Source organism: Fukomys damarensis, unplaced genomic scaffold (assembly GCF_012274545.1).
Source record: "Fukomys damarensis isolate Sample0158 unplaced genomic scaffold, DMR_v1.0_HiC HiC_scaffold_33, whole genome shotgun sequence".
Classification (NCBI taxonomy): domain Eukaryota; kingdom Metazoa; phylum Chordata; class Mammalia; order Rodentia; family Bathyergidae; genus Fukomys; species Fukomys damarensis.
In genome coordinates this window covers 39523209-39550252 of record NW_022900945.1, presented here as the reverse complement: position 1 = coordinate 39550252, position 27044 = coordinate 39523209, and the positions used below count along the sequence as shown (strand labels likewise).

Sequence of the window (27044 nt, the reverse complement as noted above, 5' to 3'; positions counted from 1 at the left end):
CCCTCTGTCAGGTTATTCCCACCAAGCTAGAAACATAATATTTTCCATTGTTTGGGAAAAACAAAACAAAACAAGAACCTTCCTTGACCTCTATTTTTGTTTCCCATTGCAGCCAAACTCAAGAGTCTATCCTGTCTTCATTTCCTCTCCTTCCAGTGTCTCTGGACCTACTCCAAGGAACCTTTTGTGTCCCGTTCCCCCCCCCCCGCAGAATCTGCTTCTATCAAGGTACCCATGATCTTCATATTGCCAGATCCCATTGGCAGAATTTGATCTAAATCTTTTCCCCCGCCCTCTGGACGCTGGGGATCCAACTCAGGACGTTGAACTTGCCAGGCAGGTGTGGTGCCACTGAGCTAAATTCCCTGTCTCTTGATCTAACTCTTACTTGACCATCTGCAGCATCTGATAGTTTGTCACTCCCTCCACCTAGAAACTTGGCTTCAAGGAAACCATTTTTGGTTTTATTCCTTCGTCGCTATTCTTTCCTAGATTCCTTTGCAAGCTCTTCCTTTTTTTCCTCCTTTCCTGAGATTTCCTGGTCCAGGTCCTCTTCTCTGCCCCTTCTCAAAGTCGTCTGAGATATTTGAATACTTATGAGACTCCCAGTATTTTTGTTTGAAGTCCACACCTATCACCTGTACTCCTGGATTATGTAGCTAGTTGCTGATCCCCCATCTCATTGGTCGACTAACGGGCATCTCAGATTTAACACAGTCAACCTGTAACACCTGGTCTTCCCACAGTTGTCTTTCACCTGGATGATTACAATAGCTTCCTATTTGTTTTTATATGCTTTGTCCTTGCCTTGACCTCCTGCAATGAGAAAGCTCTTTAAAAACATTAAATTATGTTCTGGCCCAAAGTCTCCAGTGATTTCTTACATTGGTCGGAGTAAAAGCTCTCCAACCAAGTACTCATCCTCTGACCCCGTTACCTTTGGAGATTACTTTCTATCTTTCCTTCTTCCTTTATATGGCTCTGGCTTTTTGTCAGACATACTCAGATGCTGCTGTCTCAGGGCATTGGTACAGGATGCTTTTGGGGATGAGATACTCTGTTCTGCAGCCCTGGATGGCTTGCTCCCTTAGGGCCTCAAATCTGTGCTCTGCCATCTTACTTTCAGTTCTTGTCTAACCAGCCTGGTTAAGCTCTCCTATCTTAGTCTCACCAGTTCTCCCCATCCCTCCTCCTAGCTTTATTTCTATTTCAGTTATCATCTTATGAACATTAACATTTTTACTTTTTGTGTTTGTTGTACTTGTTCTTGCCTGTCTTGGTATTAGAATGTAGCTTTCATGAAGGCTGAAATTGTACATGCCTGTTCACAGCACTATCGCCTGTGTTGACAGAGTGGATGCTTGGTACTACTGAGTGAGCGACTGAACAGCACCCTCAAAAGTGGATTGATTCTTCTTGGTCATTTTTTATAGTAGTCAGTGTGACTGAAGATAAGTGGCATTCAAAACAGCTCACTATATACTAATAGCTATTTTCTGTTCCTCAGTTTCTCTGTTTGAAGAATATACGGACATTTCTCACGGCCTGTTGTGAGACATTTGGAATGAGGAAAAGTGAACTCTTTGAGGCCTTTGACCTGTTTGATGTTCGTGACTTTGGAAAGGTAATTGAATTTTATTTTTTATATTATTTTATTCACAAATGTTTGACAAAATTGTTTTAAGTCTTACAGTAGAGTATATGACTTGAATGGTCTTTATAACTGCATGATATGATTTAGTTTTATATATACTTGGCTTAGCAAACAAACAACATTCAGAAAATGGTAAAAAAAAGTAGCAGTAACAACTTTACAGATGAATGTAGAATTACTTTCTGATTTAAAGCAGTATAAGGGTAATCTATCCAGAGATAATTTTTTCTGCTGCTTACCTTCAAGGGTAAGATTGCCATTATCCACTCTTTAGATAGTTTGTCTGCATTCAGAGTGTGAGGATCAATATTCTTCCACACCAGTTTTCTCTGTATTTGGAAGGCATCTAATTTTTGGAAGTTAAGAATTTTCTGTTGCTCATTGACTCTGAGAAGACATAAATCACTGACATATTTAAGATTTCCTCCCTCCCTCCCTCCCTCTCTTTCCCTCTCTGTCTTCATGCTGGGGATTGAAGCCAGGGCCTTGAACGTACTAGGCAAGTACTCTACCACTCAGCTACATCACCAACCACAGATATAATTCTTGTTGCTTGGTTTTCATCAGATATTTGTTAGAGTTTAGTGATAAATCTTACATAGAAATTGTTTTAATATTTACTGTTATTGTGCATACTAAATGTATTAAGATACTGGTGAAAGAAAATATTCTTTCAAAAGTTACATTTATTATGAAGTGATTGAGCATAATGTTAAACTTGGAAGTAAGTAGTCATGAGAGTAAGGTGACCAAGGTGGTATTACTTTAGTCATTGCTCACATAATTGCATTGTGAAATTAAGCACATAAGGAAAAAAAACCTAAATGACACTGAGAAGTTTATCTTCATTCTTTAATTCAGGTGCTAGTATCTTACCAAAAGGCTGAGAATGATACTTTGATTTCCAAGGTGTCATATTTTGGATATGAAATAATAACCAAGCAATGCATTGATCTGCTTGACAATGGGAATAAATAGCTCAAACTTGAAACAGAAACAAGCTATTTGATGCTGAAAACATCAAGGATGGGGAAAGTGTTCCATGTGGGGAAATTGGAGGTCTGGATTCTCTATCTGGTCTTGACTCAGAATCATTTTGTGAGCTCTGAGAGACACTAGAATCATTTTTTGATCTCTGAGAGACACTAACTAGCCTTGTGTGTCATCAGCCTGACTGCCAGCTTGGATGGAGTTAGTGTAGTATCGTGGTTCCTAAGGTTCTATTTACCTCCACAACACTGGGGTTTAACTGGCTTGACATCCCATATAGAAAGGATTGAGGCTAAAATGCAATCAGCAATACAAGGAGCTGAAAGCCAGGCCCTTAGGAGGGAAATGGAGGCACACTTGTGTATGGCCATAAATGCAGCCATGTAGACAAAGAGAGCAAATAAAAGCCTGGGTGAAGTGGATCCTTTGGTAAGCTTTTGGCCTTGAAAAATGCCAGAGATATCTGTTTGTAGTCTTCTTTGATCCTTTCTTGAAGCCTATTAAAAAGAATCTCTTTTGATTTTCACCTCTTTTGGGGAAATGAAAAATGAGAAGATTTGGAGAAATAGAAAAGCGATTTGACTTTATAAAGCTCATTAAGGAGCTATTCATTTTTCATTCAAGTTTGAAAGAAATGGTGCCTAGAAAGATTGGGAAATTATATGCCTCAATCCATACAAATAGTGAGCCTAGAATTCAAGTGTATTCAGCATCTTTTTGCCTAGGAATATATTGTAATGACAGTACCTGATACTTTTACAGCAATTTTTCTGGTGTTTTCAGAGTAATTAATATTACTGACCTCTCATAAAGACAGCAAGCATGTGTTTCCCTTGTTCAAATGAAGAAGCTGAGATTCCAGAAGGTTAGATGGTGACTTTAAGACTGGAGCTTGGGTATTCTGACTTCTCTTATGTGCTGTCTATGTTTTGGGTCTCACTGTTTTGTGGATGGTCAGAGAGAAGGTTAAATTTGTAAGAGAGAACTGAGGCATTTGCAAAATGAAAGAACACATGTGATCAGTTACTTTGGATCTAATTACATTTTTTTTTATCTGTAGAAGGAAAGGAAAGATTTAGGACACTCACTGCATAAGTTGGGTATAATTGTGGTTGAAGTGAATGACTCTAAATATACAAACGTTTCACAGATTATTGCCTGTGTACATGCTATCAATTTTTAGCTACCCCTTCCCAGCCTTTCCCTACTGTGATGTATTCTGCTTCTTAATCTTTGTCCAAGTTCTTTGTATACTTTGGGTTCAGGAAATAAATCTGTTTTGAATCATAGGCTTGACATGGATTTCTTTTCTTTTGGAAATTTAGAAAATTCTGTAAAAAATGTTAGTCACAAATGAATGATAATTTCTCTTTTACAAGATAGCGAAGAGTACTCTAAAAGGATTTGTGATAATTTTGACTTTCAGCATTTCCTTTGATTTCTAGACTTGACCTCCTCCTTCAGTTAATTCACGTCAAACTCAAACAATATCACTAAAAATGAGAATATATAGATTTTTTTCGTTACATGGGGATGAGAAAGAAGATTAATAACTTGAAGTTATTTAAGAGTCATTAGAGGCCTTGAGATTAAATGTGATTCTCTTGCTTATGGTTGATGAATCCAGAGTGAGAGATGGAATCCTTGACTGAGATTGCAGAGCCTTACCCCTGCTTCCCAGTGGGGGAAGTGTAAGGGCCCTTTTACGGATCCTTACTGTTCCCCTTTGGTTTTGGGCTTAAACTTAGAAAAATAATTTACTTCTTTTAAAAAAGATGAATCATTTTCTGGATTTCTGGTAGCAACAATGACTACAACTTTATTAGCTTCTCTGCTTATGAAATGCACTTTTTAAGAATACGTGTCTCCCCTCTGTTAAATAATCTGAATAATATTCAGAATTACTGGTTAAGTTACTTTTCGACCTCACAATAGTAACTGTAAATTTGCTCACTTTCATGCTGCATGCAGGAATTTTTTTCCTCTCTGATTGTCATTTTTTGATTAACATTCTTTCTGTTTGGAAATTTTTCCTCCTAAGCCATCTGTTGGGACATTCACAGTGCAGAAGCACACAGGATTTTCTTTAATGAGATCATTTCTAGCAAGTGATAGGAATCAGGTTGCTGCTGGTGTCCAGATGAGTGCCTGCAATCAGCTCCTTCCCCTGCTTTCAGTTTACCACAGACTTCATGGAAATCTTTGGAGAATTATAGCCCTGGGGATATGGCTCAGCAGCACAGTGACTTCCTGGCAAATATAGGGCCCTGAGTTCAATTCCTGGCGCACGTGTGCACGCACACGCATGCACACACACGCACACACACACACACACACACAGAATTATAAAGTACCTTGCAAGTGTAAGGTGATGTGTTTTCTTGAAACAAAGAGAATCATACCTTGCCAAAGATAGTCAAAAACAGTCTCAGAAGACTTAAATGGTGATAGGTCAGTTTTAAAGTTTTAAGCAGGACAAGCACTGTCAAAAGGATTCAGAATGTCAGTTTAGGGATATAGGTAAGAATATTATTGAGAGATATTGATTAATGTTTTGCTTAACATTGCTTCTGAGTTCTCAGATTGAATTCTGGTGTGTTCCTTACTGGTAAGTGATCTTGGGCAGGTAATTTAACCTTTCTGAGCCTCAATTTCTTCATCTATAAATTGAGACCCTGTGGATATTAAATAAAATAGTATTTATAAAGTTCTTAACTGAGTGTCTATGTACAAGATTAGGACTCATAAATATTAGCTACTTATATTCTGTTATCATTGCACCATTTTTAATGGGTTTGAGATTAATTGGTAAACAGAAGGGTTGAATTTTGAATTAAAGGCAAGAACTGATAATCTTGGAGAGGGGGGATTGAGACGAAATTTCTGTCGTTGATCTATTTTATTGTACACTGTCATCTTTTCTCTACCCTTCCTATGGCTTTGCACTTTTCTCTTTCTCAGTCATGCTATTTGGATAATTGGATTGATTAGGGCCTCCCGTGCCTTTTGCCATAGTGATGGGTCTGGAAGTGGGGTGAGTTGCTCAGTTGTAAACAAAATGATCTGTTGAGCCATTTTTGGGCAGTTTTGATTCACTCCCTCCTGCTCTGTAAGTGTGTGGATGTGGATCTGTGAGGCATAGAGGAGTGCTACAGTCTGGGTTCCACGTGCAGCTTCAAAACAGACCCACTTCAGAGGGATCAGAGTGGAAGAGGAGCCTAGTGACATCCTATGAAGCTGACGTCACACTGTTCCCAATGCTAAATACATACATCTGTGTCTTTTTTCCATGACATGATGCAGTCCATTCTTTTTAATTATTTACATCGTATTTTGTTAGTTATGTCAACAAAGAATGAGGGAATTCCAAGGGAATCACTCATTTCATTAGTTAGATGATTGTAGGTGTAGAGATGCCTTTTCTTTTATTCCCTAAATTCCATGCAACATGGAGACTGCTTGTTAGTTTTCAGTCTGCTGTCATACAATGAAGAGGAGATACGAAGACAGGGTTCTAGAACTTGTCTGGTTTTGTAGTAGTTAAGTAATGTCAAAGTACAGTCCCAGCGTCATGGTAAATTTTTTTTTTTACTTAACATTGACTGAAAGAATATCATTGGTCTTTAGGCTTGAATAATTCTCAGTCCTCAGGCATCTTCACGTCTGTGCTTTATAGGGATGAAGAAAATAGGCTATCTTACTTTGTCAGACTGGGAACTTGCCTCCTCCTGAGCCTCTCAGCTGTCTCTATATATTTGGGCCAAACAGGATGATTTGAAAATGTCTAAAATCACAGGATAAGAAGGAATTAAAAGGCCCTCTAAGGCTTTCACCTTGAATTGAATAAGGCCAAGAGGTAGTCATTGATTTGGATAAGTTGTTCTTCTAAGAAGTTAGAAAACTATGCAGTTTTCTGTGTGTCCTCAGAGTTGTCATTTTACTAGTACAGGTAGAACAGTGGGGCTGAGGAATTCACTGAGGGCCATTCCACCTTCTGTTGTCCTGAGAATGTGGTGGTTGTTTAATTGATGGTCAGCATGCATGGGAAGGCCCAGCTGGATTGAGTTGGCACAATTCTGGGGCATGGTATAAAAGAAGAACAGGAGGGGAGAATTTTATGCTGATTTCCCTGGGAGAAGCTTTGACTGTTCTCTTTGTATGAGCTCCGCCTTCTCCAAGGATGGTTGAGGAGCTCTGTTCCTGGCGTTTGCCTTGGGCCTCATCTCCTGGTTCTCAGGGAAGAGTCTTGGGCTTCCAACTTTGGCCTTTCAGCCTAACAGTGCAGATTCCCTATCCTCTCGTACCAGCCCTTGGACTTGCCAGTGATGCCCCTTCAGTCTTCATCTAGGGTTCTTTGACCTCATAAAATGGACTCACACATTATCAGATAGACTTGTGCAGGACTTTACTGTGGGATTTAGGCCTTTGGCTGGATTCCTTGGATCTGTACAGCACAGACAGATCTCTTGCAGTCTTCTCTGACTTTGTGGGCAAATATTGTAAGTTACTCTTGTAAAGTTTGGTATCCTTTATTAAATCTGTTTTCTTGAAACCACAGACTACAACAGAGAGATAGAAAATAAAATAACAAAGATGCAGAAAATCTTTGAAGCCCTAGGCAAGGAAGCACAAGCATTTAGGATCTCTAGGCTTGACCTTTAGTCACTTTTTCCCTACTTGAACTTTATTAACGGTTCATGAATATGCACTACATCTCATACATAGAATTAAGATCAGAGTGAATTCTGCAAAAGGCATGGCTATTGAAAACCCTTGAGATGTACCCTGTCAATCATTCCTGTCAATCTTACCCCAGAGACCTAATGGTAGGCACCCAGGCTGGGGCGCACATCCTTTAAATTCCAAAGGCCAGACCTATCTATTTGCAGTGCTTTTTACTTTCCTATCATCCTGACATCACTTTTCTGTTCATGCCATATTTTTGTTGGCAAGAACTTGCCCTGAGCACATCTTCCCATGATCTTCAGTAAATGTAGCTGCTTTTCACTTGCCATTGACTGTGTGCTTGAAATTCTTTGCTCATTCTACATAAGAGACTGGCATTTTCTTTGCTGAATCTGTCCAGTGGTAACATCACCACCCTGATCCATATTTCCTTTGTCTATAAATGGGATAATAATACTCAGTATACAAGATTATTGTGAAAATAGGATTAACTTGTGTAAAATGTCTAAATAATTATTTAAGGACTAATTGAGTCAATGAATGTAGTTTCAGCCTGGAACCTGGAGTTTGGGTAGATATAAGTGATTCAAAGTTCCAAGTGTGGAAATGTGTAAGGTCAAAAAGAAGAATCTAATGGAGTTTCTTGAAACTGTTTGGCTTGATCTTTTGGATCAGACCAGTATAAAATTATAGGAGATATGTGTGTGGTTATTTGTACCTTATGTTGACCTTGGATTTTATGATAAGAATGTTCTATTTGACTTTTTGCATAGATATTTCAGTTGTGCCGCCTTCTCTGAAGGTGGTTGATGCCCTTAAGCTCAAAAGTGTTTTTTCCTTCCAAGATGTGAACCAAATTAGCTGCTACATCAGAGTAGATTCCTGGTAGGGAGGGGTGATTTCCCACCTTAAATACATTGCTGACTAGAGATAAATTTGGGCTTGCTGTGAAAACACAGGGGTTACATCCTAAATTAATGTTACGAAGGGTTTTTAAATGGTTTCTGTACTGGAAATTACCAGGTGTTGATTCGGTCTGCACCAGAAGGTGTTGGTGCTTTCCCCCTCATCTAGCTGATTAGCAGAGACTGGCTGCAATCAAGCTGTCTTTACATTGTGAGCTCGTATTTCTGCCCGGGTCCTGCCTCAAACTCTTTCTGATATGACTCTTTGCTCAGTTTGTCTCCTAAAATGTGTAGGGTTTTAACCTTCCCAGCATGACATGGTGACCTGTAGAGCTCTGGGTGTATGCCTGCAGGCAGAAGGACCTCTTCCTGCTCAGCCTGCGCTGTTACGCCAGGCCAGCCTCCCAGCATTTTGTATCCAAATGATTGGTTAATCTTCACATCCTCATTCCTGGGAATCTCATCCTTCAAAGCTTCCCTTCCATCCCAATACAATGATACTTGACAACTCGTAGTGATTTATTTTCTTGGCGCTGTTTGCCTGGCTTTCCCACTCATAAGAAACCTTTCCTAGTGGTCCATGTTTTAATCTCAGCACCCTGGGAGGTTGAGGCAGGATGACTGCAAATTTCAGCCCACCCTTCGAAATTTAGGCACTTAGTGAGACCCTGCATCAACATTAAAAATAAAAGAGCTGGGATGTAGTTCAGTGTGTAATCAGTAGTACCACCACCACCACCAAAACAAAACAAAACAAAACATTCCAACCAAATGCTGCTGAGAGCTTTTTCCTGGGTACAGATGCCCAGGGCATTTACCTTAGTTACCTTAGATAGCTTGAAAGAGCCTTGTGTCTGGTACATGAATGTCGATGAACAACTATTTATGCAACCAGGATGAATCATCTTGGCATGTAAATAAATCTCTTTTTATAATTGCTTGCTTGTATTTTTTTTTTTTTTTTTTGAAGTACTGAGGATCAAACCCAAGAGTGCTTTGCCACTGAACTACATTCCAGGCTCTATCTAACATCCATCCATCCATCTATCCATCTATTGAGAGGGTTAATATGCAATCAGCCTACTGCAGCTTGCTGAGTAGCCTGACTGGACATCACTCTCAATAGAAGCCTCACATTTCTCTCTTGAAGTATTTCCCACCTTAAATTATTCAAAAGCATTTTTTTTTTTTTTTTTTTTTTTGGAAGTACTGAGGATCAAACCCAAGAGTGCTTTGCCACTGAACTACATTCCAGGCTCTATCTAACATCCATCCATCCATCTATCCATCTATTGAGAGGGTTAATATGCAATCAGCCTACTGCAGCTTGCTGAGTAGCCTGACTGGACATCACTCTCAATAGAAGCCTCACATTTCTCTCTTGAAGTATTTCCCACCTTAAATTATTCAAAAGCATTTGAGGTTTATGCAGTACACAGAGTTCTAGTCAGAGTTGGTTCAAGTCGCACATGGATCTTGCTCTGTAGTTGACTACCTACTAGCATGATGATCTTGAAGACTGATGCTATGTGGTTTGTGGAGCAGCTATAGCTCTCTGGTGCTGACATCCTTTTGTAGTTCTGCTAAGACCATGCGACCTAAATTGGTTTCCTTCCACTCCTGTAGCAGTTAGCCTTTGTATCAAGCCAGGCTAGGCCCCATTTGCAGTGAATTTTCTCCAGGAGCTCCTTATATCCTTTCCTGCCATTGATCTTCACTTGGGTGCTCCTTGTTCAGCCCCTACAGTATATCAGCTTCTAGTCCTCAGAGCAGCATCTGAGCTGTCTAGTCTCTTTCCTTTCAAAGACCCTGGACTTTTCTTACAGTGAGCCAGCTTCCAGCCTAGGGAAGAGAACCATCAGGTGTCAACGTCCGACAGCCCACAGAGGTGTCCTTTGATTTTTTTTCCCCCTGAGAAGTACACAGGCTTGCCTGTATTTACGTAACTCAGGGAGTGCTCTGCCCTGATTTCTTCTTGAACAAAGAAAGCTTGTTCCCAGGCCTGCTTGTGTCAGTTTAGCAGAGGAGGGAGAATATACCTTCTTGCTGGCCTTCTCTAGTATATGTGTCTTAGTAGCTGCTGACACAATTCCTGCATTATTAGCACTATTCTTTTCCTTTGTTTTTGGACAGCGCTTATTGGCAACCTCTGACACCTATCTCACTTTCTTAGAGGGACATAATGCTCAGCACATTTCCCCATTTTTAGTGCATCTTACAGACTTGTAACACCTGAACTAGGTAGAGATTATTCTTTATAATTTAGTGCTTATTCAAGTTCATTTTCTGTTCCTTTTCTAATTGTTTTTGAGCCAGTTTAAAAATTCTTCATTATTCTCTAACCTAAATATAGTAAAAAACTTTGAAACACATTAATTTCCCAAAGAGTCCTGTTGACCTAAGAAATGTTAATAGGAAGTTTGGGGAAAAACTCATGTTCAGTAAGTTTGGTAAATGCTGTATATTATATCTACAAAGCACAACATAACAAGGATGTAGCTGAATCATGTTGAGAAGAAAATAAACTTGCTCCATCTAAGATTTCTCAAATTTGTATATGATTAGCTATGCAAGTATTACATGATTTTCAAACTTACTATATAAAAACTGTTAAGTCTTTTTTACATCTTCTTAATTATTTCTGTTTGGATAAAGCTATTTATTTGTTCATCTGCTAGGAACTAAACAGTAACAAATGCTTGTTCTTTAACCCTACTTTCTTTTGTCTTCTGATGGCCTTTACCACTGTGATTATTGAAATAGCCTTTAAGGGTCCTATTTACTACAGACTAGTCTTTGGCATAGTCTTCTAAAACTGAAAATCTGATAACTTGACTCATTATATTAAACTTGACAGTGAATCCTTGTTGCTTATAAGATGATAAAAGCAAAACTTTAAAAAGTAAGCCATACATGGTCCTGCATGTTCAGACCCCTGCTTGCTTTTCTGTCTTTCTTGCTTTCCTATTTCCATAAAGTCCTCTACTTCAGTCCTACCAAGTTACTGAAGTTGTCATTACTCACCAGATTAATATTTTCTTTGCCTGGAATGTACCTTCCTCCCCATATTGCTTAGCCCTCTGTCTTTGGAGACTAGTTCAAGTCACCCGGTACCTTCAGCCTCAGAAAGTATACTTTATCTGGTGCTCTGGGCTTAGTCAGTTCTTGGGTGTATTGAATTCTCCTAAGCCTGACTTTATTATATGCTCTGCTGAAGCGAGCACTAAGCCTGACTTTATTGACTTATCTCTCTCATTCCCTCACTTCTAACTTGGAGCTTCGTCCTCCACAAACTTCACCCAGACACATTAAATTAGCTTTCTTTCTCAGATCATTCTGAGATGTTGAGGTCAAGTAAAACTGGGTTTCACACTGCCCAGTCACCAGACTTGTGTACAGGAGAGTTAACTTCTCTGAGCCTCCACATTTTGATCTGAAAAATGATCCTGATGATGATTTCTGCTGCGCAGACTTGTAGGGGAAGTGTGAATCATATTCTTTGGTCAAGGCAGTCTAGTGTGAGGTGGAGGATGAGGGCTCAGTCAGTAATAACTTTGATTACAGTAGTTCCCTCCTGCCATCTCTAGTTTTGCCTTTCTGTAGCTTCAGTTAACCATGGTTGACATGGTCTTAAAATAGAGTGGAAAAATTTCAAATCTAGTGCAGGTGTTTTGACTTACAACCAACTTGAGTTACAGTCAGCCCTCTGGATCTGATCGAGTTCACAAGTCAAGGGTGCACTGTACGCAGAAGGCTGAGGCAGGGGGATTATAAATCAAGGCCAGCTTGTGCAGTTTATCAAGACCCTGTCACAAAAAATAAAATAAAATGAAGGCTGGATTTGTAGTTTAATGACAGATGTTTTGATAGTGCATTTAGGTTGACATTTATTATGAAACCAACATTTCTGACATTCAATAAAGTATTTTTATGGATCAATCTATGGTGTGTAAAAAGCCATCATTATCTTAAGATTTTTACCAAAAATAATGAAACAATAGATATGCTGCTGAATTTATTATATTCTTTAGTACTTCTTTAGGAGATTAATTTTTTTGGCTAAAAAAATAAAAATTGTGCATTAGAAATTTAATAGTGCTAAGGCAGTCTGTTTTCACAGATAGCTTCCTTCGATATTTCCATTACACTTTTAAAAGTTTATTAACTTTTAAAGTTTGATTTAAATGAATCATAGGCATGGAGAGCGATAAAATCTCAAGGCAGTTAAGTTTTTAGCAGTGACTTCAATGAATTAAGAATAGCACTTTGGGATAGAAGAAGCTGCTCTTCACTATCCATTGGATAATTTTTATCTATTTTGTACAGCTTTTCTGTTAAGAGTGGCAGTGCTGTATGTAAGGTCTTCAGCATGGCACCTAACACAAGTGAATGATAGAAAAATTTAGCTGGTAAGGGTCTATTTAATGCTAACGGGACAGAAGCAATTCTTTTCGCATTTCTGTTTATATAGTGTTACTCTTTTTAAAAGTGTAGTTAGCTGTGTTTCATAAATTCTCAACTAGAGGTTAAAGATAGATATATTTACTCTTTGTGAGGATCCAAATAAGACAGGGATGAAAATACAGGTAAAACAAATGCAAAAGCATTTACTATTGATTGCTCAATAATAATAATCATAGTGATGTTATACTTCACGATCCTTTTAGAATTGTATGTATAGTCTAAACCACATGAGATTGGTAAACATTTGACAAAATTTACAGTATCTTGTGGTTTTACCTAATATTGTGACTCTGATGACTTAATGAGGCGACTAAATAATTGTTTTAAAATGGGAAGAACTGGGAATGTAGATGATGTTGTCCAGTTTTCTGCATGGCTTTTTTTGGAGGGGGGGTGGGTTTAAAATTCTGACCAAATGAGTGTTTCCATGGGTTAGGTTTTCCTTTGACATAAATGTAGGAGAAAGGATTTCTAGATCGGTCTCTTACTTATTTCTTGATCTCTTTTATTAAATTATTTCTTGGCTAGTCAACTAGAATGTAGTGTCTACTATTTAGAAATACAAATTATTATGACTTAGGCTTTTTTTTAAAGTAGGTAATGGCAGCTAATTAACATAAAATCTGTACTTGCTTACCTGACTTTGGCCAACTGTGTTTCTGTGTTGGTAATTGATAATCAGTGTCAGTCAGTTATTACTTTCTCTAATTACATCTAACTTGCTAAATTTTACTTCTCTCAAGAATGGTGATTTGTGGTGGCAGAGCTAGACAGATTTTTTTTTCTAGACATTTGTTGAATTTTTGGAAAACAAAAAATAGGAATTAAAGACAAGTACTTTGGACATATTTCTTTTGCTGTTGCTGCCCTTGTTCACCAGTGTCAACAGCCAGATGCTAACACATTTCATTGTGCAAATATCCCAACATTAATTACTGCTTCAAAGTTGATATTAAAGCAGATAAACCCTGAAAATAGACTACATTACAGATTTTTGGAATCTATGCAAATGTTTCAAAATCACATGCAAAGAAATGTGGGTTTTCTGTTCCATGGAACTATCACAGCCTTTGAGAAAGTCTGTAAAGAACAAATCTAATGATGATTTATTCTTTGAAGATAAACCTCATTAGTTCAGGGGAAGGTGATGACATAAGATTATACATGTTCATTTTGCTTAATTCTGTTTCCCTTGATTGTTCATATTAATATTTGTTCCCTATTTAGTGACATAAAAGTTGGATAGAGTAATCTTATTTAGATTGCCTAATACTTTAGTTAATAGTCCTGTCAGCTTAACACATACTTTTTAGAAAGGTAATTCTCAGACTCTTGATTGATCACTAGAACATGGGAGGAATTTATGGTCATTTTTGTGACTGACTACAAGGTCTTATATGTCTTCAGGATTGACATGGATTTTTGAAAAAAGACTTGCATATTAGCCTTCATATTCATAAAGTGCCTGAATTTTATAATAGTAAGAAAAATTTCGTACTGTTTTTGGTAGGTTTCAATCAATCTTTGAGATACCAGTTAGTTACCAAGAGAATATAATTTGAGAATAAAACAAAGTTCTATTAGCTATAAGAAGCTCAATGGGCAATTTAAATTAACTATTAAAGTAATAATATTGATTTTTAGGATACCTGTCCGGGGGCAAATGCCATCTAATGTTCATTAAGTCAGTAGATTTGATAGATATTTTGTTATCTGTTCACAAAAATGTTTTATTTCTTGTCTTGATTTTGGCTCTAAGCAGATAATTGGTATATGAAATGTCATAGAAAGTGTAGTATCCTCTACCTTGTAGGCCCCAGTTGTTTAGAATATTATGAATGCACCTACTGGTTTCCAGGAACACAGTAGTGTACTGGGTTATGTATGACAGAGTGACATCAACTATAATATTTCAAACAGTATTCCGTGACTCTCCCTTTTCTTTAATATCCTACCTTATTTATGGAGTCCCATTTCTCATGTCAACTTTTGAGTAGTCCTGTTGGTAACCATGGGGCAGCCATCTCTAATCCTCCTCCTTTCCTGCTCCACCCCATGTCACCAGTGTGCTTTGGGCCTAATGTGTCAGAAGATGCCAGGCTCTGCCTCTGTTTTTTAGATGGCACATCTGTTACCTTTGCCATGAGGACAGTTGGACATCACCGTGGTGGCAAAGTGTTTGAAGCCAGCTGGGTCGTTTAGAACGCCTCAGGGATCTAGCAGCACACGGCACCCAGGTAGAAGTGAGAGAAAACTGTTGTGAGCTCTGACATTGCTTTATTCTTTTGTGCAGCCTGTTCCCTCCCTGGACTCAACAGTTGTTCCTAGGGTTACAGGAATTTTGAGCATGACATTATACTCTGTGTTGTTTTTTTATCTCTCCTTCCCCTTTTCTGGTTGACTTGCCATGATGTATAGTTCTTTTATTAATTAGGTTCCTCAATCCTTATAATGGATCACCCTACCAATCATAATAAGCACATTAGGCATATTTGAAACTCATAGTTTAGGGATCTAGTTATGAAATATCTGCTATTCCTGCTCTTAAGGAACTTAACATATAAATGGACTTTATAAATTCAAGATTTCATAAAAAGCCTTTTATGTGGAAGATTTCTCCTTCTTTTTGGGTACATAGCTGGAATATATTCCACTGTAGTTAGGGGTAATCATGTAACTGAGTCTTCGGTAGTAGAAAGTTTATAGAAATAATATATATCACTTCCAGGCCTGGCCCATTAAAAGCCTCACACAGGCTATCTTTCATGTTTTGTTTTGTCTTTCCCCCATTCACCAACTGAGTACAGAGGTCCTTGAGTCCTTAGAGGATGGCAGAGACACAACCCTCTGTGATTCACAACTGCAGTTATCCCAGCCCCCAGATCACCATGTAGGGGAAAATTGCCTGCAGGAGCACCATTGTTGGATTATTACGTGAGTGAAAATAAACTTTTAGAGGTGTTTATACACTTCAAGTTGTGGGTTTATTACAGCTGTTAGTGTACATCATATTTTAGTAGATCTCAATTTTTTTCACCCTCACACATCTGAAAGCTGAGATATTCCTACCATACTCATGATTTGCTATGGCCAGGAAGAGTTTTAAGGTCAGAGAGCACACTATAACCACGTGCTATAAAAGTGGCTAAGGAAGAAAACTGCAGAGAACAGTTAGAACAGTTTTAGTAGAGTAGAGGTGGTAGAGATAGGATCACAGAAGCATGAAATATGATTGGTAAATAAGCAAATGGAGACAGCAAATGAAGTTATCAAATGAGAAAACCTTAGAGTGCTTACTTCGGCAGCACATATACTAAAATTGGAGAAAATCTTAGAACAAGCCTCTTCAATGTAATAAGGAAACACTGTATCCCTGTTTGGTCATGGTGGTCTTGGTTTATGTCTGCTTACATGGCATAATTATTTATAGTGACCTTCCACTCTTAGCACTGTTCCAGTTTCCTCTACACTGTGACAGGTTCAACTGAGTGCACAGGGTAAAGGTTTAGATTTGTAGAATGAGCTGTTAAACACATAGAAAATTAACTCATGAATAAGTTTCCATTTCATGTGTGGAATGTTCTTTAGTTATATTTCACGTGGAAGTAGGAATATGATATGTCTCATCTAACTTTAATAGTGATCTAGAATATAGGACTATGTTTAGGAAATAGAATATTGGGTAACCTTTGTTGCTGTTGACATTGTTTTTGTTCATTTATAATTATCTCTTGATTTTCTCTCATATGGTTTTTCTGGTCCTGTTTTATCATAAAAACTTTGGTTCTTAAAAACTGACACATTAAAGGAAGTAACAATATGCATAATTTTTAGTACTTATGAGATGTGAAAAGTAGAAAAAAAAACTCCTTAGGAAAATTTTGACAAGTTACTTCTTGTATGAAACTAGAAAGTGAATCTCAAAAAATACAGATAAAAAGTGCATATGGCAGAGGCTGGGGATTTAGCTCAGTAATCCTGCCACCTGCTTTGCAAGTGCAGGGACCCAAGTTCAATCCCTGGTACCAAACAAACAAAAACAAACAAAGTGTATATGGAAAACTGACAAAATATATAATACATTTATGGCAAATACAGTGTTAAAGTTTTATTCTCTGTAAAGGGTAAATACAGATTTAATGGAAAAGACATATTTCCTATATTCCAGCATAAGTTATAGCATTTAGTACTTTGATTCTCTGTTACTATCTGAGTTTTACAGATGACGGTTAGGTAACTTGCCACAGTTAATAACGCTGGAATTTGAACCCATGCGGTTATTCCAGAATGTTAAATTCTTAACTACAACTCTCTTGCATAAGTGCAAAGCTCAAAAGAAGACTGCTCAAAGAACATAGCTAGTGCTTACCCAATAGAACCACATACATGTGCACACGCTGGTGTACCCTCCCCATTAAGTTTATTGGTACATTTAAAGGAAATAGTACAGTTACATTTATCATTGGGATCTTGTACCTTTACATGGTATGTCTTTGTTCTTATTTTTTCTTCATACTGGCATACTCTTATTTATAGACATGTCTAATATATATACTTAAGCCTATTCAGAATTTCAGTAAAGTACCAATTAAAAAAGAACTCTATAAGCTTCTTTTTTAAATCACATTGTCAAATCTGTTTTTTTAAATGGAAATACTAAGACTTGATAAAGGGGGAGAGAAGCCTTGATATTTATGTGTTTAAGTGTACATTTTTCCTTCACTGAGAATGGTTGCTGATACACCAGTTTTGATAAGAACTTGGTGTCAGTATCCCAAACCTTGAACTTTATAGTCTTTGGCCTAGTAGTTACATTTTTAGGACTTATCTGAGGAAATAAATGCTCCTAAAATCTCACATAGTTAGATACCATGATAGATGGCATGTTATTTTAATAATTTGTAATAAAAATAGTAACAAGTCAAATAGAAGCAATTTAGTGTATGTACCTGCAGCCATTTATTGTAAGAAAAATGAATGTCAAAAAATCCTTTTGCTATATTAATGAAAATTATGTTATAAATCAGTATGCAATCTGCAATCTCAGTTTTATTGTGCATATATAATATATATTGTATATGTATAAGCCTGAAAGTTACCAAAATGTAAACTATATTGTTTAGTGGTTGTATTAGAGATAATTTTTTGGATAATTATTGTACATTTTAATGTACTACATACAATGAATGTCTTTCTTAATCAGGTTTGTTTGTTTGTTTATTTATTTATTTTTGGTACTGGGGATTGAACTCAGGTCCTTGTGCTTGCGAGGCAGGCGCTGGAACCACTGAGCTAAATCCCCAGCCCTGGTGTTATTTTATTTTTTTTAAATTAAGGAAGAAAATTTTGAAGACTTTTGGGAAGATGCTTGTGATTTCACGTTATTTCTTTTGAAGATTATGAATTTTGCTTAGAAAGGAACAGGGAAATGAAAAAGAGAAGGGAGAAATCAGGAATTTCATCATTCTTACGAGGAAAGATACTTCCTATATACCCTTTTCAGAAGATCGTATTAGTTATAGTTTTTAACCCTGCAGTTTTGGTTCTGTTTAAACAAACAATTCAGTAGCTGTTCTCTAGCATTAGTAGCCACTGCTAGAATCCCTGGTTGGAAGCCTGATAACTCATTTGTGCTTCTCAAGCATGGCCATTCCAGGAATTAGCTCTGCCTTAGTGAGAATTACAGAAGGAGGAAAACAAAACTCACTGTAATGTAATTGAAACTGAAAATTATGTTTCCATTTTGTTTTATCTAGCAAAGCCTGAAGCTTTTGAAAATAGTTTTTTTTTTAAATCAGGAAATTAGTAAAAGGAAATCAATTTCTCTGTTTCTTAAAATTCTATATAAAGAAAGCACTGTATTGAATTGATCATGTTTTATAATTGAATAGGTTCATGTATTTGGTAAAACATACAGTATTTAGCTGATGCTGCCCTTTGCTCGTGTTAGATACATTTAAAAAACCTTGTGTATTATCTGTTTATTTCCATTAATATCCTGATCTAGCAGGAATTACTTTTCAGAGCCTTTTCCCTTTGGGGACAGCATCCTGTGGGAACACTTTTGTTTCCCTTTGGCTTCCCGTGTATTTAAAGAACCCTTGGGCCGGGGATTTAGCTCAGTGGTTCTGCTGCCTGCCTTGCAAGCACAAGGACTGGAGTTTGATCCCTGGTACAAAAAAAAAAAAAAAAACCTTCAACAAGAGCAAGCATAAGATTATATGGTGATTTAATTTTGTCTCACAAATAGACAAAAACATTATTCTGCTGTGGCTAAATAGAAAATGAATGAATTTTTTCCACGTTAATAGGCAAAGGTATTTAAGGCTAAAGATAAAATGAAATTCACTGCTAAAACAAAATTTTCTGTTTTTCTCTATTTTTTAGTTCAGATAGACTAGGTATTACCTATTTACCAGAAGATGCTGATGCTGGAAAGGCCTCCAAGTCAAGTGCTTACCACTGTCCTTTGCCTCCTCTCCCAGGAATCTTCCATTAGCTCATGGAGTGAGTGCTTGCTCCGTTGTCCCACACGACAGTTACTTCTCTGTGTTTTTTCCAGCTCTGTCTTGTTCCCAGTTGTGCCTTGGACCCTGATGCTTTTGCTGCTGATCATCACCTAGAATTCAGGACAATTCTTTTTTTTTTTTTTTTCCTGGTACTGTGAAGGTCGATGCCAAGGGCACACTTACTTGGCTGTCACTTGATTTCCCACTATGCAGCCATCCAAAAAGAAATATATATGTGACAGACTGTGATAGATGCTTGCAGGTAATAGGAAAAAATGACTATTATCGTAGGGGGTATAAAATCTTAAAAAATGGCTGATTGATCTGATAGTTCTATACTTTCAAAAGAAGAAAGCCTTGGTAAACATTAAGCCTTTCTTTAGATAATTCCATGAAGAACCCTTCTCTGTTCCCAGGCTTTTCCCATTGTCAGGATGTTTTCTGTCTTATAGGAAAACCCTTTTGTTTGGACTTCACCATAAAAACCTCCTTGCTCGATAGGGTTTTGTTTTAGCCTAGGCAAGAATTGTCCAACACAATTGGTCATACATAAGGCTTCTGCAGTGATGCATTTTCTAGTGTCTGAGTTTACCAATCCAGAATAACATGAGCAGGGGGATTTGGAGCCGACAATAGGGAATGAGGTTTAGCTTTTCATGTCCCAGTCCCTTCTGAATCTCTTTACTAGAATAGAGGTTTAAATATGCCTCCTCATTCTTCCAAAAGATTGATAAGGAATTGAACTACATCCCTTCAAAAATATATATTCCTAACTTTTTCATCCCCAGTGCCACAAAATAATTTAAAATCATAATGTGAATCAGTTAGTGATTAGTGAGGTCTATGAGTTGTAAATGATAGAAATTTGGTTTGAGCTATATTAGTACCATAAGAACTAATGTTTATTGAATACTGTTGGTACCACATTAAGAGCTTCACATTAGTCAATGTCTTTCTTAGCTAGGAACTTTTATCATCCCCATTTTACAAATGAGGAAACCAAGATACAAAGGGGTTGTAGACAACTTACTCAACATGTAAGTATCAGAGCCAGAATTTGAATCCAAGTAGCTTAACTCCAAAGCTATCAACTATTATGCTAACCATTTATGCTAGGCATGAAGTAGAGAATTTATTGACTCCTAATTTCCTCCATAAATTGGAACAAACTATTGGGAAAAGCAAGATGGAGATGGAACAAAAAGGTGAAATACCATTCTCTCTCTCCTTGAGTTTTATCTCTCCTTTTCATCCGTAGGCTTGTTCTGCTTTCTTTGTAGACTGGATTATCCTTCATGATGGGGACATGATTACTGATCGGTATTGCTTTTAACAGTTCACAGCCCCTTTCATTGCAGACACTCTTAAGCTACCAATCAAGTTTGGAAAAAAAATCTCCAGAAAGGCAAATAATAATAGCTGCCTAAATTTGTGCTTCTTCCCCAAATATCATACAAATAGTATAGAACAAGAAGAAGGAAAAAAAAATTAAAGATACATAAAAAAGAATACCTTCAACCTAACTGGAAAATTAAGAGCACCCAAACTTTAAAAGAGATATATGTTTAAACAAGAATAAACAGGGCCGGGGATTTAGCTCAGTAGTTCGGTGGCTTGCAGCCCAAGAACCCAAGTTCGATCCCCGGTGCCAAAAAAAAAAAAAAAAAAAAAAATAAAAAAAAAAAAAAAGAATAAACCAAATCTCATTCAGCCCACCCCCATGCTCTTGCCATATACAAAAAGAGAGTTGAGTTGAAAGCTGTATACAAGTAAAACGAGGGACCTGAGAGTAGTGTAGAACTGACCTCCACAGAGAAAGACTATTTGGTGGGTGAAAATATTGAAAGTATTTTTTATTTGTCCCACAAAGGCATACCAAATCATTGTCTATTAGAGACATTAAAAAAAAAAAAGACCCAGAAAGACTAAATACCAGTGGGCAAGACTGTGCTGGGCTCAGTGAGGGTCAGCCAGCTCCCTTCCTTGGCTGCTCAGCTACAGCTAAGGTAGTAGACTCAATTAGAATTTGGTAAAGAAATTAAAAGTTTAAAGCAATGTTAAAAGAGTTTCAGTCTCATAAGAGGGGCGTACTGTGAAGATATTACACATATTAAGATTAAAAAACATTTTCTAGAAATTGTTTTTCTGTGTTTGATTTTCTTTTTGTTGCTACAGTGATGCTCAGTTAAATAAATGAACAGCTGTAGACTATTAATAGGTGATTAAACTGCCTTTAACAATACTATTTAATAAATATGAGGCACATATGTAAACCATGTGTGTCATTTAAAAATTTTGAGTTTCCATGTTAGAAAAATAAAAATAACTTATTTATTGGTATATTTTATTTAATCCTACACATGCAAATTGTTATTTCAGTATGTAATCAGTCAAAAAATTAATGATCTTTTCTTATTAAAATTTAGTTTGTATTTACACTTGTAGATCATAGACATTTACTAGCATACTTTCAAGTGTTTACAGTATTGGACAGATTTGATTTAGAGAAAAGCAGTCATCTAATCATTTTAGTGCAATGAATGAAAACTTATACTTGAAACCTAAGATGCATTTACATCTGGCAATGTATTCCCACCTCCCAGCTCAGTTAGATTATACCCTATTTAATGGTTTCCTTTTGTGTTTTACATGTTGATGATATTTTTTTTTCAAATAGCATATTTATGGTTTGGCCTGTAGTCAAATATTATTATTACTTTTCTTTAAATTTTGAAATAAATTTACTACCAATAGAGATGGAATGAAGAAAGCTTGTTCTCTCTCCTTATTTACATTTCTGTTGAAATGTCTTTATTATAGATGCTTTCTCTAAACATTTGAAACAAAATAGCAAGTCCCCTCATCAGTTTCCTCTACCCCTCTGACAAGTCCTGTATCCTTTATGTAGCATAATTCTCATTGCATTTGATATATCACATACACTTTTAAAATTATTTCTCTAATTACCTCCCTTTTCTCCTGCTAGAATATGAACTCTTTTGATATAAGAACTGTATTGTTTACTGCTGTGTCACAACCTAGAACAGTGCCTGACATTTCTTGAGTGAATGAATGAGTTTGAGAACACATGTTACTCATGATTGCTGTGTGTACTGGAATCTCCATCATTTGGGTGGTCTCCCTTTGGTACCTACACAGTCCTCCCATCTAACTGCCATCAGCCAGCCAGCCCTCCAGTGCCCCTAATCAAGATCACTGCAGCAGGCTTGTCATGGTCTCGTGGCATCCAGCCTTCCCTTCCACACCATTCAGTTGCTACATTAATGTTAAAAAGCATCGCTGAATATGTTAATCCCTTTCCTTAGAACCTTACAGTTCTCCCAGTGATTTACAGTGCTTTATTCTAGCTTTTACAGAGTGCCCATAAATGTTGAACTTGGGTCTGCACTCTTGCCTACTGGAAAATTTGCATTAAAATTTTAAAAATACATTGAGTGCTTTATCTTATTCTGTTCTTTTATGCATACAAATTTTATTCCTATACACCTTCATCCTATCTTGCCTTGACCAGAACCACTGACTCAATTTTTTCTGCTTCCTATATCTTTTCCTGAGGCATAGTAAAGACTTCCCTGATGGATTGTAGAAAGTCTGTGTGAGTAGACAATGGCGTGTCATGATGTGTGACACTTGGCAGATGTGCCAGTGGTCAAACACACTGGAGTGCAGCATGGGACAGAAATGGCTGACACAGAAATATGAATATATATTAAGTATAGGGATAGTGGAAAAAAAACACTGATAACGTCTTTTTATTTCCCTACTACCTTACTCATTAAGTAGTACTTATTGATCAACAAAGATTGTTGTAAACCAGGTACAGTTGCGTATGCTTGGAATGCCAGATGCTTGGGAGGCTGCAACAAGAGGATCACAAATTTGAGACCAGACTGGGCAACTTGGTAAGGCTGTCTCAAAAAACTAAAAAATTAAAAGAAGGCTCGGGATGTAGCTCAATGCTCTATTCAATCCTCAGTACCACAAAACAAAAATAAAGACATTCTTTTATTAGGAAGTAAAAAGTGGGCCAAATGCTCTCTAGCATGTTAAAGCAGTGATTTTTCATGTATTGAATTTAGAGTAGTGATGCCTACTTCCCTAACAGCAAAACATTTACAACCCCACCCCCATGCCTGCATTAGGAAGTGTTCTTGCGTTCTTTTTGATTCTATTGTGGAGAATTAGTATCCTTCCTTAAGTTTTTGGTGAAATTCACCAGTGAAACTATCTGAGCCTGGTGTGTACTCTTTGTAAAGTTATTATTGGTTCTGTTTTTAAAGCTAGTACAGGTCTATTGGTATTATCTGTTTCCTCTTGTGCAAAGTTTTTTTTTTAAGAAATTGTTCCAACTCATCTGAATTTTAGAATAAGTCAGAGTTATTCTCAGAGTAAAGAGTTGTCTGTGGTGTCGTGGTTTTCTTTTGTTATCCCTTTAATGTCTGGGATTAGCAGCAACGGTTCTTCAGTCCTTATATTGGTAATTTGTGTCATCTGTTTTACTTTTGGCCAATTCGATTGATATTTATAAAGACCTCTACAATTTTTACCTTATTACTTAGAAAATTGAACTTTTAGATTATAAAAGACAATAAATTTATTAATTTTAGATTATTATGGGTTGCCTCTGATAGTTTTTAAAAATCAGGAATTTAAAGAGGAAATCAGTATGTAGTCTTTCGTACCATCCTTCTCCATGTTTTGCTTTTCCCCAGAAAGAATTTTTTAAATTATTCTTACCTGTGTCTTTGATGGTCACTATTATATCTTTTGTTAGCATATATCATTGTGGAAACAGTGATTCTTTTTTCTTTTCTTTTTTTTTTTTTTTTTGAGACAGGGTTTGGCTCTGTAGGTTAGCTTGGCCTGGAACTCACAGTGATCCTCTTGCCTCAGGCTCCCAAGTAGCTGGGATTACAGGCGTGTACTACCATGTTTTAACTATATAATTGTAAATATTTTATGTTGAATAATATTTATAGAATGAATATATTACCCAAACTATCACAATGATTTGATTTTTCAAAGAGACATAAAGAGATTTATTAGGCAGAAATTAAAAAAATACCCCCTCAAAGAAATAGAATGCGAGTCCTCCAGAGAGAAGCTGATTTAATTATTAACTCATCCATTTTCAGTATTTACCGAATGTTCCCCATGTGTTAGGTCCAGTGTCAGGTATTGTGGGGAATATAATGAAAAGTCATTTTCTTTCTTCAAGGACTGCAGGATCCTGTTTGTGAAAGAAAAGATATGAAAGTGTTAATAGAGGCATACAGATATGCTAGGAATCAAACAGGAAGTAGGGCTTTGCCTGGCCAGCCTACTCAAGACTTCCCTAGGAAAATTCTAGAAATGAGCTCTGAAGGGGTAGGAATTATCTAGAAAGAGAAAATCAAGGTTGCGTCAGTGACATTGGTCACAGGAGCAGGGGAACACATCACCTCATTTCAATTTGTGTTCTGCACAGTATCAGAATTGGAGTTGGTTCACCCTACAGGTGTATTAAACAACCTTGTCATACACTTTTAAATAAAGCCACGACCACATCTTGATTTTTTAAAATCAATATGAATATTCATGAAAGTCATTTCAAATAGACCTGTTGTGCTGTCTGTGCAGCATGTAAACAGCAGACCTGGAGGTTAAAGTCAAACTTGGACATAGGCAGGAGTGTCATCAGCAAGGAGCTCCAGGTTGCTCCAGTCACCACCATCTTTCTGGGTGATGTCGTGCTTGCCTATAGTACTGTTTGTTAAACTAAATTGATAACAGGACATGGTATTCGAGTCTAAGTTTAGTTTCAGATGAATAGGAGTTTATAATATCTAATTATGAGGCTATAAGAAAGTTAAGTCTTTATCCTACAAGTTGGATGACATATGTATTTTCATAAAACTGAAGGATAGCGCCATACTTGCGGTTTTATTTCTATTTATTTATACTAAGGGTTATTTCTTTTTTATCAGGTTTTCTCCAGCTGTTCAGCTCATTATATTTTAGTCTAGTCAAGGACAATGAAAGGTTTCCCCTTGCCTAGGAACTTAATTACTTTGGAATGTTTTTTGTTTTGTTATTATCTGTGAGTTTTCATTGTGTCAATTAACCAGATGATTTATGTGTAGTTGGAATTATATTTTATTTTGCTTAATAGAAAGGAATTAGTTTTGATTGTACCTGAGATCTACGCCTACTCTCTTCAGTTTTCTGTAAAGTGTCATTGCTACAATAAATCAGTTTGAGTATCAATTTGGTAATTGAAGTAATTTCAGTTCATCTGAAGGATCATTCTTACTATCCCACAATAGTTCCTTTACACATAAACATTAGTGTTTGATAGTCCCAAGTCTTATCTCCATGCTTTTCCTCTGTAATTTTCTGGAAGCTAAAGAATTCTGTGCATTTCTCATTAGGTTTTTACTTTTATATTAAACTTTAAAAACATCTTTTAGTAGGGCTGGGGATTTAGCTCACCTAAATCCTCCTGCCTCAGTGGTTCCACCTGCCTCAGAAGCACAAGGACTCTAGTTCGATCCCTGGTACAAAAAAAAAAAAAAAAAAATCTTTTAATGGCAAAAATCTCAAATGCATGAGGTAGAATAACTCTGTGGACATTCATGCAGCCATCTCCTACTGTAGCAATGACAGTCATCACCTCAGCTTCAGTAAGGCTGCTGGCTGAGTAGCAAGAGAAATATGTCAGTTTGTTGGACAACTGTATGTTTCATTGAATAGTCAGGCTTATAAGCAGGAATCAAGCTGATTCTTTTAAAGTGAGTCTTCCAATAGAATCATAGAATGATATAATTTTAGATTTTAAAAAGTGCTTTTAGTTGGTTTTATTTTTAGGAAGACATCAGACATGAGATGCTCTTAAGACCAACATTTGTAGGCTATTAACTCATTTAAAAGAGAATTTTCTGTAGGTGCTGAAAATAGTTGATAGTTTCTGTGCACCATAATCTTTTTGCTAGCAAGAATGTATTTCAAGTGACAACATATTTATGATATCTTTCTCTGCATAATATATATCTCAATGGTTTGTTTTTTATAGTGTACAGAGGACTTTTATTTTCTGTAATATTTTATTTGGGAAATTTTGGCTCAAATATGAGTTCTTGGCATGATCTAAAGTATGCTGAATATTTCAGCATACTTAATTTAAAACTTATTACAGTGAAAGACACGTTCTTCATTTATCTCAAAATACTCACTTGCTTCAAACACATTTATCCCATTTTTCTTGCCAAATTCTGAAGCCGTTCTAGAAATTCTTTTTCCTGAGTGTATTTAGTTGAGTTGTCATGGCTCCTTTGATATTCTGAATCAATTTGAAATATTTACCTTTAGTGGTCATTTTGACTTTGAAGAAAAGCCACAAGTTGTATGGTGCCAGATCCAATGAATAATGTGGATGAGAACACCTCATAATATTTTCATATGACAGAAATTGCCCTATACTAAAATCAGTGTGTGACATAGAACATTGTCATGATGGAGGATAAGACTGTCCATTTCTTGGGCTATTTTTTTTTTTTTATTGAGTTTATTGGTACATTTAGGGATACAGTACAGTTACATTCATTGTTGGGATCATGTACCTTTACATGGCAAGTCTTGATTCTCATTTTTTTCCCCTTACCTCTGCCCTCCCTTCACCCCCTCCTCCCCTCCCCATCTACAAACACTTTATTTTCATCTTTTCATTCTCTCACATTTTTTTCTTTTCCCTTTTTGTTCTTCCCCTACGTATCACACCTTCCCTACACCTTTAGCTCCTTTCCTCCCATTTCTAAATGTCAGTAATCTTATTAGAAT

The 27044-nt window shown here is 36.8% G+C and overlaps 1 protein-coding gene across 2 annotated transcripts in view; it reads left to right on the top strand.

The window, feature by feature from the left end:
* The first annotated feature begins 1506 nt into the window (after positions 1-1506).
* Vav3 (vav guanine nucleotide exchange factor 3) overlaps positions 1507-27044 on the top strand; it is a 275111-nt gene continuing 249573 nt past the window's right edge. For both annotated transcript variants that reach the window (XM_019204802.1, XM_033758176.1), the window contains exon 1: positions 1507-1624. In XM_019204802.1, the coding sequence (XP_019060347.1) occupies positions 1565-1624 (60 nt within the window). In that variant the 5' untranslated portion in view covers positions 1507-1564. The remainder of the gene's footprint in view (positions 1625-27044) is intronic.